The sequence below is a fragment of the Myotis myotis genome, unplaced genomic scaffold (assembly GCF_014108235.1).
Source record: "Myotis myotis isolate mMyoMyo1 unplaced genomic scaffold, mMyoMyo1.p scaffold_m19_p_12, whole genome shotgun sequence".
Lineage (NCBI taxonomy): Eukaryota > Metazoa > Chordata > Mammalia > Chiroptera > Vespertilionidae > Myotis > Myotis myotis.
The window spans coordinates 41,776,227-41,796,544 of NW_023416316.1; the positions used below are offsets into that span (position 1 = coordinate 41,776,227).

At 46.0% G+C, this 20,318-nt stretch overlaps 1 protein-coding gene across 2 annotated transcripts in view; it reads right to left on the minus strand.

Moving 5' to 3' along the window:
• MAMDC2 (MAM domain containing 2) overlaps positions 1-9,197 on the minus strand; it is a 133,236-nt gene extending 124,039 nt beyond the window's left edge. The window contains exons 1-2 of one of the 2 annotated variants that reach the window (XR_004971283.1): positions 8,714-9,197; positions 8,242-8,355 (exon numbers count right to left, since the gene is read on the minus strand). Coding sequence is in view for 1 of the 2 variants with exons in the window: in XM_036330878.1 (XP_036186771.1) it covers positions 8,242-8,355; positions 8,714-8,747 (148 nt within the window). In the remaining variant the exon portion in view is untranslated. The remainder of the gene's footprint in view (positions 1-8,241; positions 8,356-8,713) is intronic. The other variant, XM_036330878.1, reaches the window with a different exon arrangement.
• Between the last annotated feature and the right edge of the window lie 11,121 nt (positions 9,198-20,318).

Here is a 20,318-nt window from a genome sequence, read left to right on the forward strand (position 1 = left end):
TACCCTAACAAATGATAATAAATGTATGTGGCAGGTACCATGAAAGGCTACCTATGGATCACAGACTCTGGCTGTGTAGGAAGCTATTGTGTAACTATCTCATTAGGTTTCACTTCACACTTCTCATTATGAACTATTCCTATAACAGAAATTTGACATTTTCTCAACTTTTGGCACCATGCAACAAACGGGTACTCAAATTAAAAATTTGGGAGTCACTTTCCACTCACTGACTCATTGCTCCCACCTAATCAGTCACCAAATCCTGTCAATTTAGTTCCCTTTTGGTGTTTTATTTACTCCCTCCCTTTCACACCTTCTATTTCATCTGTCCTGTTTTAAGTCCTCATCATCTCTCACTGGGTAGTCCCCTAACTAGCCTCCCAGTGCCAATCTCATCCCCCTCACATCGACCCCTCCTCACAGCTGCTGGTCTGGATAGCAGGCCACATACTACTCATTGTCTGCAGGATCATGAACAGGAGGTCCAGCAGGTCAGTGGCAAACGTCCAGAGGCAAAGTCACACAAATGGTTCCTCCAGTAGGATCTTGCCTACACTTTGCATCTCTTTATTATTGCCCAATGTATAGCTCTCTAGACTTCCTATTGATTTGGAAAGCTAATGGGTGCCTTTCCCATAAACTCCTTTTTCTGCTGGAACAGCCAACTGATGCTGTTTGCTGTGAAGATCTTTGAGTAGCATACGGTTCCATGTGCTCCCACCATAATTACAGATTTGTGTTTCCTCCTATTGGTCTTCTGCTGCCACCAAAGACAGGGACCATGACCACCTCTGTACTTCCTGTTCTCTATTCACTTCAACTACTAATCTAGTGCCTGATGGATAGCCAGCGCTCAAATGCTTGTTGATAGACTGAATAGTAGGAGCTTTTTCTGTAAAAGATGTGATTCATTCTGGATACTGTGAAGTTATGACATAGTACTACTTGCTTTGCTTTATCATCTTATTCTTAGGCTCAGAATACCCAAAAACACAAATAACTTTTTCACACAAGTAGAGAAAGCATATATTCTGGCAGACCTCACTCAATCACAGACCCAATCCATTGGTCTCTGCATCAATCACATCAGTGTGCAAGAGATTCTTTTAGGAGCAGACAAATATCTCTACTGACTTTTACCCATCAAGGTGGGTACCACTGAAGCCTCACACTCGAGCCCTTGGAAACTAACAGCTCTCAAAAGCTAGTTCAAAGTGCCAAAAATGCCTTTTCAGATCAAGCAGTGTCACTCTCGAGGTTGCTTTGTGACTGTTTGTGATGGCAGAGGATCAAGGGACTCAGGCAAGCCTCACAGCTAAATAACCCACAGGCTATTTGTCCATGGTATGACAGACCACATATTGGTGAGACAAGCTGAAATACTGCTTCAGCATTATATCCAGAAATTACAACATTAGCCTCCAAAGTCTTTGAAGTCCTACGGTAGGAAGGATTATGAAACACAACCTCTTTCACTACAGGGAAAAAATGTCCAGGCTTTTCAAGAGCTTTAGACATTGATTAAATCCAAAGTGTTTGTTGATACCACATATTGTTTGTCAGGTGCGGTGGGAGGATGTGGTTCCTATTCTGAAAGATGCAACACTCTGATGAGGTAAAGGGGTTGGGGACTCTGATAGGAGACACCAATAAGGTTTACAGGGTGGAAAGTGGAATGAAGAGAGACAAGGGAAGGCAGAGAAGTAAGGGAAGGGAGAGGTTCATTGACTTGGGCAACTCAGGGAATGCTTCAACAAAGAGCTGGATCTTAAAGTATGAATAGGATTTAAATAGGCTAAGATGGAGCAGAATAATACAGGTGTTGAAAACAATGCAACTAGAGCAAGGAGGCCTTAAAGTCAAGGGTGTGTTGAGTGAATTGCACTTTAGGAATTAATGAGAGGGCAGAGTAAAAATGTAATTTGGGGCAAATCATGAAGCGTCTTGAGTGCCAAGCTAGGCATTTTGCACTTTACCCTGAGGGTAACTGATAATTATCAAGGCATTTTTTAACAACCCCTTGACAAGAGGGCATTGCTTCTTTCTTACTTCTGGAAGGGTGGGGAGTTGGCCGTCATTCTAAGGCACTGTCCTCAACCCTGGCTATACATTGGAAAAACCTAAGGAGTTTATTTATTGTGTTTGCTTTTTTTGTGAACAATGCCAAGTCTGGCCCCACTTTGAGCCAAATAAATCAGATCTCTTGGTGGAGGGCCTGGATATGACTCTTTTTAAAAAACTACTTAGGTGTTTTTAATGTCCAGTCAAAGTTACGTACCACTAGCCTAATGCATAGGTATAAGATTTTATTGATAAATTTTTAGTTTTGGTCGGGAATGCTTCGCTGACATTAAGTATGACATTATGCTTTGCTTACTTAGGTATGGCCTAATGGATATAATAGACATTTCTGATGTACTGTGAGAGTTTCTTGCCCTTAAATAACCTTATCATTTATTACCTGTAATATGTTTTTCTGTGTTAAGCACTACCTCCTAAATGCAGTGGGAAAACTGGCAGATATGAAAATCAGGGTTGACCGGCCAAGATGCCCAAAACATGTTCCACCACCTGCTGGCCCTACTTTTTGAGACATCCATCCCTTCTGAACTAAACTGGATTTCACTCACATTCTTAAAAATCAAATATTGTTTGTAAGAAAAGTGGGTGACCTACCAAAGAGATTCTGAGACCTTTTAAGAGTACTGTAGCCCAAGAGGCGACTCACAGAACATGCTAACTGCAGGCTAAGAGGCTGAAAATGGCAATGAAGACAGAAAGTCCTATGACAAGAAATTATATTTTCCTCCCCATACATTGTGATCACAGCTGACTTCTGCAATTATGAGAAAGGGAACCTCCTAAAAATCCCCAGGCACCTTGTTGGGGATCAGACCAGGAGCTGGTGGCTTCCCATTGAGCAACTCTAACTCGAGCAGTGAGGAACCCAGACTGGGTGTTGGCCGTGGTAAGAGGGAGTTTGACCAGACAGAACCTATGGCCAGAGAAGTCAGTCAGGCAAAGCGGAGCAGGCAGATATGATTAGTCCAGGCAGTTTAAATCCCAAGTGGAGGGTTCAGGCAAGAGAGCTCAAGACCCTGGACCAGTGGTCGGCAAACTGCAGCCCGCGAGCCACATGCGGCTCTTTGGCCCCTTGAGTGTGGCTCTTCCACAAAATACTGACTTCTGCGCATGGGCCACGAAGTTTCAATCGCACTATACATGCGTGCCCGCATGTGGTATTTTGTGGAAGAGCCATAGTCAAGGGGCCAAAGAGCCGCATGTGGCTCGAGAGCCACAGTTTGCCGACCACTGCCCTAGACTGACTGACAGGGAGGCCAAGGGTTAGGGACCTGCCAAAGAGCTTAGGAGATGAGAGATGAGTATGGCGAGGCATATCATAGAAGGCACCAGCACCATCAACCATGGAGCATGATTGATGCTGAGGCACCAGCTCTGCGGAGGGATACGTAGGGAAGAGCAGCCTAGGGTGGGAGAGTGATGGGGCAGGATGCAAAGGACTCCTGACCCAAACCAAGAATTTACGGAGAAGAGGTGTTACTAGTAAGTCATTTGGAGAGACTATCAACCAGTGAACTTGGTTCTAATACTTTATCTCCATACCTCATTCTGACATACAAAAGTTAGATGGCCCGAGAGGCTTGTGGGTGCTAAAAATAGAGGCAAATAATAAGAAAAGGAATGTTCTTCCTTTGGTTGGAATGAAGAGCAAATGGCAAAACTATAATCCAAAGAAAATGAGACTCTCCGTAGCTTCTCAGAAGCTGTGTTGGAAAGCTGTTTGGATTAGAAGAAATCATGATTGATAAAATACAAATCTAGTAATAGTGGAGTAAGAATAATAACAGGTTACATGTCTAAAGTGCTCACTATGTATTACATGTATTAATGTATTCAATCTTCACAACAATCTTACGAGATAGGCACTTTTATTATCTCCATTTTACAGCTGAGGAAACTGACACAGAAAGGATATGTAACTTGTTCAAGGCCACACATTATGAAAGGGCAAAGCCTGGATTCAAGCTGTCTAGCTTAGAGGTTATTATACTAACCCCTAGGCTTACATTGTTTTTCATGATAAGGAATTACCATTGAAGGTACAGAATGAACCAAGAGCACAAATGAACATGCATAAGGACCTTTTAATCATCCAATACTTCATTTACTCATTCAGCAAATTAATTCACTCAATAAATCTTTACTGAGCATCTACTACATGCCAGAACCTTTTCTATATGCTGAAGATTGCCGACAGGTGGGATACCCCACACATCCGGAAGAGTGAATAAATGCACTGTATGACCAAGAGTGTAGTGTTGCATGACTCTGGTAGGCCCATATCTTTGGAACCTGTGTTCTACCATATGTATGAACTGTAACTATATCTCTTATGAAGAGTTTCCAAACTGCTATAATTAACACAAAGCTCCAGGGCCCAGGACCCAGTGGAGACTGGGATGAGGCAGCGATACTGAAGGGAAGAACTGGTGAAGAACAGAGGAAATGAGAGGTTGCCATTGCCTGGGCCGTGACCATGACTGGGAGCCTGTCTGGGCCCAGCGTGCTCCTCTGTAAAATAAGACATTGCACTGGATGATCTCCAAGGCCCACCACTAGGATCTAGGAGCCCTTGCAGAGCCAGAGCAGATCCAATGCCATGCTCAGGCACAGTGCACAACAGCCACACTCAACCTGACAGCAGCATAGCCAGGGCGGCCCGGGGAATGCCGGGTGATTCTATTGCATTGACCGTCTGTCTCTCTGAGAGACATCCAAGGGACACCCTGAATGTGGGCTGCTCTCGGTCTCAACACAACGCGGGGTTGTGTTTCTGCTTAGAGGGCACCAGGAGACCCATAAGCAGGGGAGATGCAGGTTCAAGCAGGCCCAGGGGGCAGGAACTACCTTGTGAACCCCTGATTTTAGGGTGAGATGCAGAGTGGACCCCCCAGGGTCAGGAAAAGAGCTGTAATCCACAGGAAGGGAGGACTGCTCCTCCTGTTCCAGGAAGGCCCCTGGGTCCCTTGCCAGACTTTTGGCTCTAGCTGGGCTTCAAGAAATATCAGGCAGATTATCACTATTTATAATAACTGGCACATGACTGCGTGCAGAACTGAAACTCAGATGGCCAAGTGACTGGAAGTATCCTCAAGATAGAAGGAAGGGGTTTGGGTGAAGAAAGGAGGTGTCAGAAAGAGACGCACGCATGTGCTCACAAAGGGATTTGGGCACCTCTGCCATGGTCACACCCCCACCCCCACCCCTTGTTATATCAAACCTCTAGCTGCCTGGATATCAGCACTTGCTCTTCCTGGATTAGGCAATTTCTCGACTCCTGACCCCCACTGCTATAGAAAAAAATGCTTTCCCTACAAAAAATGCTTTGAATTTCATTTTTCTACCTTCTCTCAACCTGACACATTTCAGTATCTGCCTTTCCCTACTTGGGTGGCTTTGCTTTTGAAACTTCCAATTAAAAAGCGGTGCCTGGATTTGGATTTTACCCCTCCTCTTCCCTCAGTTCCTCTGAGGGTGTTAGGTTAAAGATACTAAGCCAAAATATCCAAAACTCAGAGCAAAGCCAACATCCACCTGATGACTAATTTGAATTGTGACTCTTTGGATGAAAGGTCAACTTTCTGTTCTCTAAGAATCCTCCGGCGAACGGCTGACGTGGAAATGGAACCAATGGTTTGGATTTCAGCTGAGGACTACTATGTAAAGGAGTGAATGAATAAAGATTTTTGTAGGATAAAATAGATCTCTTCTTTCCTGGATTTAATTCAAAACTAAAACATAGAAACCAGTTCAAATTTAAGTCTGACATAATCTCACTTGCCTTGACAAGTTAGGGAAGATAAAAAAAATTCTACAAAAAAACATAGAGGAAAATTTAAAAACAAAAACAAAAACAAAACACCCACCAAGGCCACCATTGGCAAAAGTAGAAAGTAGAGGAGGCTAGACTGCAGGGGCTGGTCCCCAGGACTGGTGTCACACCCTGTCTCTGGGGTGCCCCCCATGGTGGTACACAACACAAGCCAGAACACTGCCCTGCCAAACTCGCCCATCCTGTGTCCAGTGGAGAACAAGCATATTTCAAAATGGCCATGAACTAGAGACATCGGAATTGTAACCGGAGATGTGTAGAGAACTAATACTTGAAATAAACTAAAGGGTTGGACCTCCAATATAATTTTGGGCAGCTGGGAAGATATTTTAAGACAATCAACCCAGATTGGAATCTCCTGTGATGAAATTCCAATTTCTCCCTTCACTGGCCTTTAGCATTGTTCTTTCCATTGTAAATTAATCTATGGACTAAGGACATATAGATATGCCATTTGTGTGCCAAACACTGTGGGCGAAAGTCTCTGAAACCTACAACTTTTCTTTGGTGGATACAAATGCACAGATGGAATCAGTTTCAAAGGGTTTTTGCAACCAGATGAAGGAAATTTGCAGAGAAACTTGTGAACCGCTTGCCAAATTTCAGCCCAAGGCGATTTTATTATCTTTAAGTTACCAATCTAGAAATGGGTTTATAACAGAAATTCTTAGCAATGGCTTCTCAGCAGGCAGCCACAGCAGCCGGCACACAATGAACTCTTTGCCTATCTGGAGTGGACTGTTATGTCCAAGTTCTGGTCTTTGAAAAACCCCGTCTGTAACGACGGAAGCCTAACCTGCCCACCTGGAGTGCTCGAAGGCGAATGAATTCACTTCCCCAGCCAAACCAGAAGTCCTAGGACTGAGCCAGAAAGCAGTGGCTGCTAGAAGTTAGAAAGAAAGGAAACAGGAAAGCAACAGTACCTTCATTATACTATTAAACCTTAATCACCTTTTCCTATAAGCATCTTCCTGTTTGCACGGTTTAACTGCCACTGTGCAGAGGTGCCAGCTCAGCGGAGAGCACTTCCTGTGGGCCTGGGAGGTGGTGGAGTTGGGCAGGCTGTGGCATGCCACTGACCCAGGCAGCAGCCTGCTGTGAGGGGGCCACCATCCTGCCAGAGGACTGGGGGTGGGGGCTCAGGGACTGAGGCTCCTGGATGAAGGGGTGATGTTCATTTCCTTTTCTCAGGGCCAGGACTAGAGAAGTGCCTAGGGCACAATATTGAAGGGTTTCACTCTTAGGGTCATGCAAGTGGCTCTACTGAGTGAGTTCTCCCCCTCATTAGACAGGTCAGATCTGGTCAATGCCATGTGACTGGACCAACCATTTAAATATTCGAAGACTGAGAGTCCCTTCGGTGAAAATGGGGCTTAACATTACCCACCTGTGAGTGTCAGAGAAGCTAATGCAAAGCCCCAAATAGAAGCCTGGGGCAGAATAAACTGTGATTGACAGTTCCTATGTCCTAACCAGAGTTTCTGGGCTCCACCCTTCTCCAGGTTGGGTGATTGGAGGCCTAAGGACATTTGGGAAGGGGAAGGCGGTAAACTGGCCTCCTTTATGCTGCCGTGTGTGTTAAAGAAGGCTCTTTCCCAGTCCCAGTGGCCTGGGGCATCAATCCTCTAAAGGGGGTGACACAGTGAGCCAGAGAGGAAAGGAGAAGGGACTCCCCGGTGCCCGCTTTGGGCACCAGAGAACTACTTATTTTTACTAAATGAAGGGTAAGAAGATACCTCTGAAGACCCCACATTTAAACTCTGTCACTAGAACCCAAGTGGTATGTAGTGGTGAGACCACGACCAACACCCACCAGCTGAGTGGCCTCAGGCACAAGGTCATGGACTTGGTTTCCTCTTTTGCCAAGTGCTGGATTATAAATACAACAGGAATATGATGATGATATCATGCAGCAAAACACAGAAGTCTCATCACAGAATTATGGAACCCCTCCTGCAGGGTGGGAAGAGAAGGCCCTGTCTGCCTTCCGCCACTCACAAAGGTGTCCACAGAGGACAGAGAGGATGACTGGCAGTGGGGGACAGTCATCAGCCATGCCCCCTTTCTCCCTTCCATTATGGAGTGCTGGGGGGAGGGGCAAAACCTCAGAGCTTCTACCCCAGGCCAGGTAAAGAAAGGACACCCCGCTCCTCCCCCATCTCTTCCTTGGCCATCTAGGCAGCACAGCTGAGGTTTGGAAGGAGGATCCATGACGCACACTTTTCCTTCCAAGGGGATTTAACCCCAAGATAGCATTTCCCACGTGAAAGAGCCAACCAGCAGGGCAAATTCACCTCGGGCCCCGGTGCACCGAGTCTCCTTACCTTCCTCATTTAAAATCCACGGCCGGAACGCAAGCACGGAGTCAAAGCCACAGGTGTTCTCTTCGAAGGCGCAGGACCCAGCGGGCAGGTCCAAGGCACGGACAAGCTGCAGGGCTGCGGGCACAAAGCGAGTTTCAGTTCGGGGAGCCTTGGCACCAACTCTGGGCGCCCCTGGGAAACTACTTGGTGGAAGTGAGAGGAAGGCGTGCAGGAGGGGGCAGGTGAGGGGATGCACTACAGTTCTCCCACCCCGGCGCTTCCATTGCGCGCAGGATCACCACCCCAGGCTTGGCTTGGGGAGCGAGAGAGCCGCTGCGGAGAAGTATCAGGAGGCGCCCTTGGATGGCTCAGCCCAGGGCAGCGAGCCCGGCCACTGGAGCAGCAGGAGAGGGAGCGGGTCACGAGAGCGTCCCCTGCACCGCCCCCCTCCACCCGCTCCCCCAAACACACACACACCGGGTCCAGGCCTTACCTTGCACTGCCAGCAGGATGCCCCTTAATAGCATGGTCGCGCTTCGGGGCGGAGGACCCGAGAGTGGTGTGTGTAAGCTGCCAGCCGCTGGGACGAGCTGCTCCCAGTGGAAGGGAGCGTGGGAGGCGGGGGCGCCTGGGACCGGGGCGGGAGAAGTCGAGAGGCCAAGCGTGCGCTCAAGAGCTGCTCAACTTTGCAAAGTGCTCCCAGCGCCGGGCGGAAAACTGAAGGTGCCTAAATGGAGAGCGCAGCTTGGTCTGCTGCAGCCGCGGGTCTGACCGCGTCCCCGCCGCACAGCTGGTCCTGGGCGAGGATAGGGCTGGGCGGGGAGGAGACAACTGCACACTTTTTTTTTTTTTTTTTTTGAAAGGCTCGCCAGGAGTGGCTGGGAAAGGAGAGGTCGGGATGCAGTGCCTCCGCGCAAGATTTCAAAGTTTGGGACCAGATCCCTTGCCCTGGGGCTGGCCTTCCAGGAGGCGCGCTGCCCCGCCCAGCCGCGGTGGGAGCCAGCTTATTTCTGGGGACAGCCTCTCCGCATCTGGCATGGCAGTCCTGCAGGGCTGGCCTTAATTTTAACTACTTCTCCCCAGAATGGGAGGCGGCGGGATCCTCCTGGGAAAATCTAGAGGAAATTTTGGAAACTGGAGGGTGGAATAGCTTCACATCTCACGGGTTTCAGCATTCGTGGCCCAGGAACGCTAACCGTGAAATACCACCCCCGGCCCCCGTTTTTAGCCGTGGAATGTCTGGCATGCCTGGTGCTCTGCATTCCCTCTGTCCAGTGAATGGGGCATTCCTCATCTCCAGAGAGCCATGATAAATTAACAGAAGGTTTCTAAGTTGGGACGTGGGCACCAGGGCTTACTGGGAGAGGGTTTACTGGGAGGCACCCATGTGCTGCACAGTTGCTTTGAGTACTAAGTGGGTCTTTAAAATTGTTCTCTTCCAGTATAGAAAAGCTTGTTTGTTTGTTTGTTTTTCCCCTTCTCAATCCTCATTCTAATGTTGTGCAGGCACTTTTGTGCCTAGGGTAGTGGTTCTCACACTTGAGGGTGCATCAGAATCCCCTGGAGGGCCCCACCATCAGAGTTGGTGACCCAGTAGACTGAGAGTGGGTCGGAGGTTCTGCACATTCCTAACAAATTTCCAGATGCGGATACTGATGCTGCTCGTCTGCAACCACGCTTGCAGGACCACTGGCCTTACAGACTCCTGTTCACCCATCAAAGCCCTGCTCACATGCATCACCTGGTTTCCAGACTCTCCTGGTTTTCCTTGTCCTTCACCGGCAGCTCCTTCTCAGGCTCCATGGCTGTTCCTTGTTATCTCTCTGACCCCTGAACATCTCCTGTTTCTATTTCTATTCACTTCCTTGGTGATTTTATCCAGTCTTATAGTTTGAAACACCAGCTATAGCCCAATGACTCCTAACTCTATACTTGTAGCCCCAGACTGCCAGCCAACCCCAGACTCTTCCCACTGCCACTTCAACATGTTCATTTGGATGCTAAGGAGCTACTGCACGCTTAACGGGGCCCAACATGAACACCTCCCCATTACTTCCCAACCCTGCCTTTCTCTGCATCTTACTCTTCTTAGTTCAAGGAGCCTTTTTTCTTCAGTTGCTCAAGACAAACAACAACAACAACACACAAAAATAAAACACCACTGAGAATTATCCTTAACTCTTCTTCTCAAGACATTACCAAATCCTGTCAGTTCAGGGCTCAGAATACAGCCGGTGCTGAATGCTCCGTGCCCACTGTGACTGCCCTGATCTAAAAGCGATTGTTGTCAGCCAGGGTTACTGCACAGCAGTAGCATCCGTCCAACGGCGGTCTTCCCATTTCTTCTGCCTTGCCCACCTCCACTCCATTCCTAATGTGGAGTCAGGGGATCCTTTTCATGCATAAATTGGGCCATGTCACTCCATGGTTCAAGACTCCTAATAGCTTCCAATCATTTAGCAAAATCCACACTCTTCACAATGACCTGCCAGGTCCTACAAGACCTGTCCCCACCCCCTTATATCTCTGACCTCATCTGCCTGCTTAGTCCACTCCAGCCACATGGGCCTCTTGGTCAGAGCTCAAGCACGTCTAGCTGACCTCTCAGAATTTTGCACTGTCTGTTCCCTCTGAAATGCTCTTCCCAGGAGAGCCATGTGGCCCACGCCTACACTGCCTTCAGGTCTTTACTCAGATGTCACTTTCAGTATTAGAAAACTCAATGGTTTTCTCTCTAATAAGAAAAAAAAAAGCCCATTGTATCTTTTTAAAATAAGTTTGGACAAATTTTCATGAATTTTCTGTAAGCAAAGGATCAAATAATCTAAAATTTGTTTATGTGCATGTATTTATTTTGCCTCAGGTAGTAGTTAATACTGATAAATAGCATTTATTGTGTTTACTATTATACAGAAAATCTCATTTAACTTTCACAGGTCTCTGGGGTAGATATCATTAGTACTCTCATCTGATAGTTGGGGAAACTGAGGCACAGAGTTCAGTGACAGTGAGTGGGAGAGACAAGATCAAGCCCAGACCCAATTTATTCCTAAAGTCTATTTTCTCAACCAGAACAGTAGACTGTCTCCTTTGTCTTATATTCTTTTCTGATTTCTTGCTCACAGATGGTGCTACTAGTAAATATATGATGAATTTCATCAAATTAATTAAAAATTCAAAGGCAAATGTAAGTCCAGTTGAAACCTCAAAATATTATTTCCAAGAAAACAAGTTTTCAGCAACTATCAAACCGGTGCTCCTTTTTTCCAGGTACCTGCAGAGTATTTCCAAGTTTTAGGATTGCCTTAGATTCATTTGCATGTTCTAAGTCTTAGAAAAAAGAAAAACTGCAAAGCCTTAAAGAGCTCTCCAAAAAGTTAAAAAATACGATTTAAACTTCAAGGTGACATTATTTATGGTTACCTATGGGAAACAGAAGCATTACACATAAATACACAGTTAGTTGGAGTAAAATTTCTATCTCACATATAATTGCTCGATCCCAGAATAGATGGTCCTTCAACACTGGCACGTTGGTGTGTCTGGGAAGCAGACTGATTTGGAGTTTATCATGTAGGATGTTTAGTGGGGGGTGCCTTTGGGATCAACTCCTGTGGAAGCAGGACTGGCCCAAGGGGGAAGTGACACAGTCCCCTCACAGCCTCTTGTGACCCCACAGGGGACTCTGGAATTAAAGGTGCCCCATATTGGGCTGAAATGGCCGAATTCTATGTGTTGCTGCTTTCATCGGTCCTGGATATGGCCCACATGAGGGCAGGTGATCTCCAATGAGGGGCTCTCTGCACTGGAGGCCAACCCACAGGGGCTGACAGCTAAAGTCTGTTTGATGACAGCACTCCCAGCGGCTGGGACAAGTCCTTAAGGAGGATCTGGACAGCACATCAGCGTCCACCACAGGCATTTTGCAGGGAAAGAAAAGGATAATGCACATGGAGAGGGCCAAGAGTGAATCCAGAAAAATCTACAAATGATGTGTGTCAAGCCACTCCCTTTGGTCGCTAATCATGGAGCCACTTGGGAAACCAGCATCAGGCCCCAAGGTAGGAACCACCTGGGACTGGACTCTCTTCTTCGGGATCTAACTTAATCGGATGATCAAATAATGCATGTGTAGTTCGGTTTACAGAAAGAACTCAAAAAACGTTAGGTATTACAGTGGTTGAATGGTGGCCTCTCCAAAAGATATCTCTGCAGCCTGGAATTTGTGAATGTGACCTTATTTGGAAAAGGGGGCTACGTAGAGGTGATTAGTTAGGGGTCCTGAGATGAGATCATCCTGGATGATGGGATAGATGGGCCCTAACCCAGTGGCAAATGTCCTCCCAGGAGGCAGGAGAGAGGTAACAGACACATGAAAAGAGGGAGACAGAGGCTGGAGGATGCAGCCCCAAGCCAAGGGATGCCTGGGAGGAACCACATCCAGAGCAAAGGACAGATTCTCTCTGGAGCTCCCGAGGAGGGTAGCCGCTACCTGGGTTTGGGACCTCTGGCTCCAGAACTGTGAGAGAACAGCTCCCTGTTGTTTTACATCCTCCAGTTTGTGGTAATTCCTTCTGGCAGCCGGAGGAAGGTAATCTAGGGAGTGTTATGCAGCAAGCAAGCATGTGCCAGGCACTTTACATGTGTTATCTCATTCAATGTATGCATCAGCCCTATGAGACGAATACCATTGTTATCTCTATTTTACAGATGGGGAGACAGGCCCAGAAGGGTCAATTACTTGTTCAAGGTCACATGTCTAGCCAGTGTGTCGCCAGAATTTGATCACATACGCTACACTGCCCCTAGAGCTTCCTCTTCACAAAGACTTGTCTCTCCTCACAAGGACTGCCTAGACCACATGCAAGCAGACTTACCCGCTGTCTCTGTTAGCATCCAAGAGAAAGGAAGATAAAACACTTGCAGGAGCCTCTATCCCCCTCTTTTCACTGTCTTCTCTCATAGCCAGGTGTCTCATTCGAGGGAGCAGCTCACCTGTGGGAGGAAATAAAGAAGTGCAGTGTTGAGGACACACCCTGGCATGCATCGCGGAGGGTAGGCCAGACTCGGAGGCTGAGGCTGTCTTCATGGCCCACTTTCCCTTCGGTGTGCTCTCTCTCCTTGCTTGTCACTCTCACCTGGTGCCACGCATCCGTAAGTTCAGCAAACCTGCCTGAGCGCTCTGATGTGCCAGGCACTGGGCCCAGGGCTGGAAGTCCAGGGGCGAACAAGACATATTCTCTGCCTCTGAGACAGGAGACTGACCCGTGAAAAGTTCATTTCAACAAAATATGTTGGTGAGATAGAACAAGGGCTGCAAACAACAAAATCCAGGGGTCTGGGAGGCAATGGGGAGTGATGGGGACGTGGTGAGCTAAAGGGCATCGCTGGCACCAGCTTGAGGCGGAGCTGCCACGTTGGGACAGAGGCCCAGCGTTACCCATTCTGCCCATTTTCCAAAGAAAACCCAATGTGCAGATTTACACAGTAGCTCTTGACTTTCAAATGCTGGCAATTAATGAAAACAATATATTTAAATCTATGTTCTTAAGCTGGAGTTTGCAGCATCAAGATAGACGAAAGGAGATGGATGGGAAGGCTCCCCGCCAGCCCTCCAGAGGCGGTAGCCTGGCCCAGGAAACCAGTCCCAGTCTAGAGAAGAGAAACAGGCAGACAGAATCTATATGACTTTTAGCCAAGGTCACATGTCTCCAAGTGCCAGGGACAGAATGAGAAGTCATTAGCTGGCCTCCTCATTGGCCAGCATTTGGGCACGTGGGGAGGACTTGGTAATACTCTAGGTCCTGTACAGATGTAAGGCAGTTCATAATTCCCTTTATAGTAATTATACTTGTGTTTCTTTCTATTATACATTGTAAGTTTTAAAATGATAACCTATGACATAACCTCTAATCTGTGCCAAGTCAGTCTCCGCTGTGGATTCTTGCCTCTCTGTCTCTGTCTCTCTGTCTCTGGGTCTCTGAGCTGCACACGGGCTGGGCCCCTCTGCCTCTCACTCTACACTCTGCCTGTGCTCTGTGTTGCTTTCATGTTCTCTCTCTCTCCACACATGCACACGGATGTGCCCCTGCTCACTGCCTGCTCTCAGGTTGAAATGAGATGGTAAAATAATCCCAGGCTCTGTGGCCTGTCTGGCCAGTGACCTTTGTGGCACTCCAGCAGGGGGTGAAGGGGGCACTGCCCTGGGGCTGGTGGGTGGTGTACCTTGGTTCCTGCCCAGCACCAGCCACCTCTCACCCCGAAGGACCGTCACATGTTCGCCGTGGATCTGAATCGTCCTCTGTGAGGGACCAAGGCCCATAGTTAACCAGTCCTTACAAATCTCCCTTTACTACAAAATGTATAACCCACTGTTCAAATTGCCACCCTCAAATGACCTAAACCAGTAAAGTAGATATTTCTTTTAGAGTGAGCATTTAAAAGGAAACAGGTACTTCAATAGATACTTTCTACCATTACTCTTTCCTCCATCAGCTCACTGTGAATCCTTTAATATGGTTTGAATGTAACCTTTTGATTTTTCTTTTAAATCAAAATTCCCTGGGATGGCTCATCACAGGGATACTACTGGCACCTTTGCTGAGTGTTTGTGCTGTGCCAGATGGTTTCATGGTCAATTACTGGGGGAAGAAACGAGGCCTGAAGAATTTAAGCAATGTGCCCAAGGGTAGAGGGCAGGGATGTGAACCCAACTATAGCTACTACCAACGTCTTCTTAACTTCTGTACTTCCAACACGGGGTGGCGAGGTGGGTTGAGCAGACACTTTGAAATGTCCTGTTCTGCCCTGGCTGGTGTGGCTCGGTTGGTTGGAGCACAGTCCCATACACCAGAAGTCTGTGGGTTTGATTCCTGGTCAGACCACATACTCAGGAAGTTTCATGTTTGATCCCCGGTCAGGGCACATGCAGGAGTCTCTCTCTCTCTCTCTCTCTCTCTCTCTCTCTCTCTCTCTCTCTCTCTCCTTCTCCCTTTCTCACTCTCTCTCTCCTTCTCCCTCTCTCCTTCCCTCCCTCTCTCTAAGATCAATTTTTAAAAAAGGAAAAAGCCCTGTTCTCAGATCCTCCTGCCTCCTTCCTGTACCCCTAGAGTGGGCTGAGACCAGGAAGGCGAGTTTCTCCCTGTCCCAGTGAAGTACCTAGCGTCCTATGGGCACTTTTGTAATCAGAGTGGGACCTCTCCATCCCACATCCATCCCACCCTAACACCCACTTCCCCGCTGGCCATTGCCTTTCCCCAATGATGTCCTTCTGTGTTCTCACGTGCTCTTCTTTCTGTTCACAATCAGAATGTCTTTTTCCTTTTCTCTGGTTGGTAAACTCTTTTTAAGGTGTGAACTGTGTCCCTCCTAACCTCCAAATTCATATGTTGAAGTCCTAGCCCCCAGTATCTGAGAACATAACCTTATTTGGAGACAGGGTCACTTCAGATGTGATTAGTTAAGATGAGGTCACCTTGGAGAAGTGTGGGCTCCTAATCCAATATGACTAGTGTCCTTATCAAAAGGGGAAATTTGTACGCTGACCACACAGGGGAAATGTAAACATGAGGGCAGAGACCAAGGTGATGTGTCTACAAGCCATGGAATGCAGAAGACAGCCAGCAAACCACTGGAGCTGGGGCGGGGGGGGGGGGGGGGATGGAGGCGGAGGGCGGGGGCTGGGGGTAGCGCTGGAACTGATTTACTCTCATCACCCTCAGAAGAAACCAACCCTGCCGACACCTTGATTTTGTACTTCTAGCCTTCAGAACTGACATTCCTGCTGTTTAAGCCACCCAGTTTGTGGTGCTTTGTATGCAGCTTTAGGAAACGAATGCACTCCTGTTCATTTCTCAAGACCCAGTTCAAATGCCCCCCCAAATGTAGGTGCCTCATTGTCTTCCTAAGCTGCAGCATGTATTGCGCTGTTACAAAGACTTTGTTATCTGCAGTGGAAGCTGAGCTATCAAGCAGAGAACAAGTCTGCCTTGTCTGTGTACCTGCTCAGGTGTCCTCTCTGTGCGTGACTAATGGTAGGCGCTCGGTCAATGCCTCTTGAAGGGAAGGCTAAGCAACAGCATAGCCTCATTGACATACACCTCCCTGAGGCTTGCCTACGCTGCACTTCTATGATTAGAAGAAAGAAAAAACCTAAATCTAATCTGTAGATCACCCAGGGCCACATATACGGAAACCAGTGAACTGCACAGATGCACTCTGGGAACACAGAGCCAGTCTGAAGAGGAGCAACAGTCTGAACAGGGAGTAAGAGCAGCATATTCAGTGAACTGTGGGGAGGGAGGGAGGGCCTGGAGGCTCTCGGAAGCTCACTTCCATGAGAGGCAGAGCCAACTACAGGGAGAGAACCGGGCCTGAAAGGAGGCACCAGGCCTTGGGTGTGGGAGGCAAACAGAGATGATGAAACAGTCTGGATCTTGCCACCTGAGCCTGTCCCAGCTCAAGCTTGTGGACCCCCGTTCTGGGTTCAGAAGACAGTCTGGGCTTTTGGGAAAATCAGAAAGAACTGTTCACCTAAGTCTCCACAAATACTGGGCCACAAACAGCCCTATTGTAAGCACTACATAAATATTAACGTTATTTTTATGCCAACTCAAGTTTTTCATAGGTCCAGGATTGTAGTTAAAATTGATGATGGAAGATACTTAGGAATAAACTTAACTAAAGAGGTAAAAGATGTGTACTTGGAAAACTCCAGGACATTGAAAAAAGAGATAGAGGAAGACATAAGCAAATGGAAGAACGTACCATGTTCATGGATTGGTAGAATCAACACGATTAAAATGTCCATACTACCCAAAGCAATCTATAAATTCAATGCACTCCCCATTAAAATACCAATGGCATATTTCACAGAACTAGAACAAATGCTCCAAAAATTTATATGGAATACAAAAAGACTCCGAATAGCCATAGTAAAACTGAGAAAGAAGAACAAAGATGAAGGTATCACAATAACAGATTTCAAGCTATATTACAAAGCCACTGTTCTCAAAACTGCCTGGTACTGGCATAAGAACATATAGATCAATGGAACAGCACAGAGAACCAAGAAATTGACCCAAGCCATTATGCTCATTTAATATTTGACAAAGGAAGCAAGAGCACACAATGGAATCAAGACAGTCTCTTCAATAAATGGTGTTGGGAAAATTGGACAGATACATGCAAAAATAAATAAATAAAACTAGACCACCAACTTACACCATACACAAAAGTAAACTCAAAATGGATAAAGAACTTAAATGTAATATAGGAAACCATAAAAATATTAGAAGAATCCATAGGCAGCAAAATATAAGATATATCTCATAGCAATATGTTTACAGATACATTTCCTAAGACAATGGAAACTAAGGAGAAAATAAACAAATGTACTACATCAAAATAAAAAGCTTCTGCACAGCAAAAGAAACCATCAACAAAACAACAAGAGAGTCTACTGCATGGGAGAACATATTTGCCAATGTTATCACCGATAAGGGTTTAATCTCCAAAATTTATAAGGAACTCATACAACTTCACAAAAGGAAGATAAACAATCCAATCAAAAATGGGCAAAGGACCTAAATAGACACTTTTTGAAAGTGGACATACAGAAGGCCAAGAGACATAAAAAAGTGCTCAAAGTCACTAATCATCCAAGATATGTAAATCAAAATGACAATGAGGTACCATCTCACACCTGTCAGAATGGCTATCATCAGCAAATCAACAAACAACAAGTGCTGGCCAAGGATACAGAGAAAAAGAAACCCTCATGTACTGCTGGTGGGAATGCAGACTGGTGCAGCCACTATGAAAAACAGTATGGAGTTTCCTCAAAAAAATTAAAAATGGAACTCCCATTTGACCCAGTAATCCCACTTCTAGGAATACATCCCAAGAAATCAGAAACACTAATCAGAAAGGATATATGCACCCTTATGTCCATAGCAGCACAATTTACAATAGCTAATATTTGGAAACAGCCTAAGTGCCCATCAGCAGATGTGTGGATTAAAAAACTATGGTACATCTATACAATGGAATACTATGCTGCTGTAAAAAGAAAGAACTCTTACCATTTGCAACCATATGGATGGAATTGGAGAGCATTATGCTAAATGAAATAAGCCGGTTGGAGAAAGATAAATATCACATGATTTCACTCACTTGTGGAATATCATGAACAACATAAACTGATGTACTAAAATAGATCCAGAGATATAAAAGCATCGAACAGACTCTTGAGCCTCAGAGGGAAAGCACGGGAAGATGGGGGGGGGCGGTGGGTGGGGGTAAGAGATCAACCAAAGGACTTGTACGCATGCATATAAACATAACCAATGGACACAGACAGTAGAGGGGCAGGGACATGTGCTGGGAGAGTGGGCGGGGAGAGGTCAATGGGGGAAGAAGACATATGTAATACTTTCAACAATAAAGAATTTTTTTAAAAAAGAAATTGATGATGGAATCTATTCATCAAAACAGTCTTTCATACAGTGGCCTGCCTTTAGGGGTTGGGGAAGTGCAGAAACTAGAAATACAAATTGGACAATTGGTAAACTGCACCTTTGATGCGCTACAAAAGTAGAAGAAAAATCTAAACGATTGAATGGATACCATTCTAAGTATTAACAACTAGGACATTAAAATAGCAATGCAGAAAATCGTTTCAGGATTAAAATAAAAATATTTGTTTGATGACAGGTGGAGCAAACAAGATGGAATGGACTATATGAACAGGATTATGTTTCTAGAGGCTATAGGAAATTATCATGGTCCCTGGTTATAGCTGAGGGCCAAGTCTGTCTGTGTCCAATAAAAGTGTCTTCTGAAAACACACACACACACACACACACACACACACACACACACAACAAACAAACAAAACAACAACAACAGAGAGAGAGTTTTATTTGAGACATCTTGTCCCTAAACCACTGGAAGCCCCCATCATTCTTCCCCAACAGAAAAGTTTTCTTCTCTCATAGCTCTCATAAATATACACACTTATTTTTCATTTACTTTATGTGAAAACTTTGTTGGTTTATTCACCCATAGCAGGTGTGAGTTAGACTTTTGGGTATCTAACTCATTGGACTCAGAATTTCTCTCATGGTGATGGGGGATGGGGATGTCACATGAGGAAACTGGTTCCCTTGCCTCTGGGCTTCATTCTAAATCAAGGCAACGGGACTGAGACGCTTCTTTGACTCCAGCTGTGGAAATGTCTTGCACTGGGGCTCCCTGCCGCATCTCTGTTAAGTTTTCATAGTAGGCCGACAACATCACCACACTCTTCTGCTAGGGAATAGCTTCCCACAGGTGGCACCCACCTGTCTCCACCACATTCCTGAGGCTGTAGATTCTTGATGCTTGCATTCTACTCTTTCCTTCAAGGTTCAATTTTCTTGTTTTTGAGGTGCATCCTTTAGGAATTTTCTTCAGCAAGTATCTGTGCGAGGTCAATTTTCCCAGTCTTTGAAAATACCAGTCACAAAAAATGTTCACTTTGATGTAGGCTGCTAGATTAAAGTTCTGGGTGAAGGTGGTGGATTGAACACACTCATCCAAATTTTGCTTTTCCAGAAATCATTTAAAAACTCCAGTGAATAGTTATTTTTTAAAACTGTATGAACTTTCAAGAATATGGAGAATGGGAGAGAAGACAACAACAAACTTGGAAGATAGAAAGAAGATGGACAAATGAAAACTGATTAAGCAGATCAAAGTCAGATTCGAAGCTGGCTCAGTCTACTTCACAACAGCATTATGAATCCAGGAGATGGTGACACCAGGTAATATTGGAAAAGAGGTGAAGAGGATTGGAAAGCTGTTTGAGAAGCACTAGGTCTCCTCCGTACCCCATGTTACTGGGTGCCTGCTCCTCCTACCTGTATTAGTCAGGGCTCTCCAGAAAAACAGAACCAATAGGATAAATGACATCTAATATTATATAAACAATATAATATACAGGGTGGGGCAAAAGTAAGTTTACAGTTATTCATATGGAAAATAATACAATAATTAATAAGTAATAATACAAGAGTCCTGGCCAGTATTGCTCAATGGTTAGTGTGCTATCCTCCACA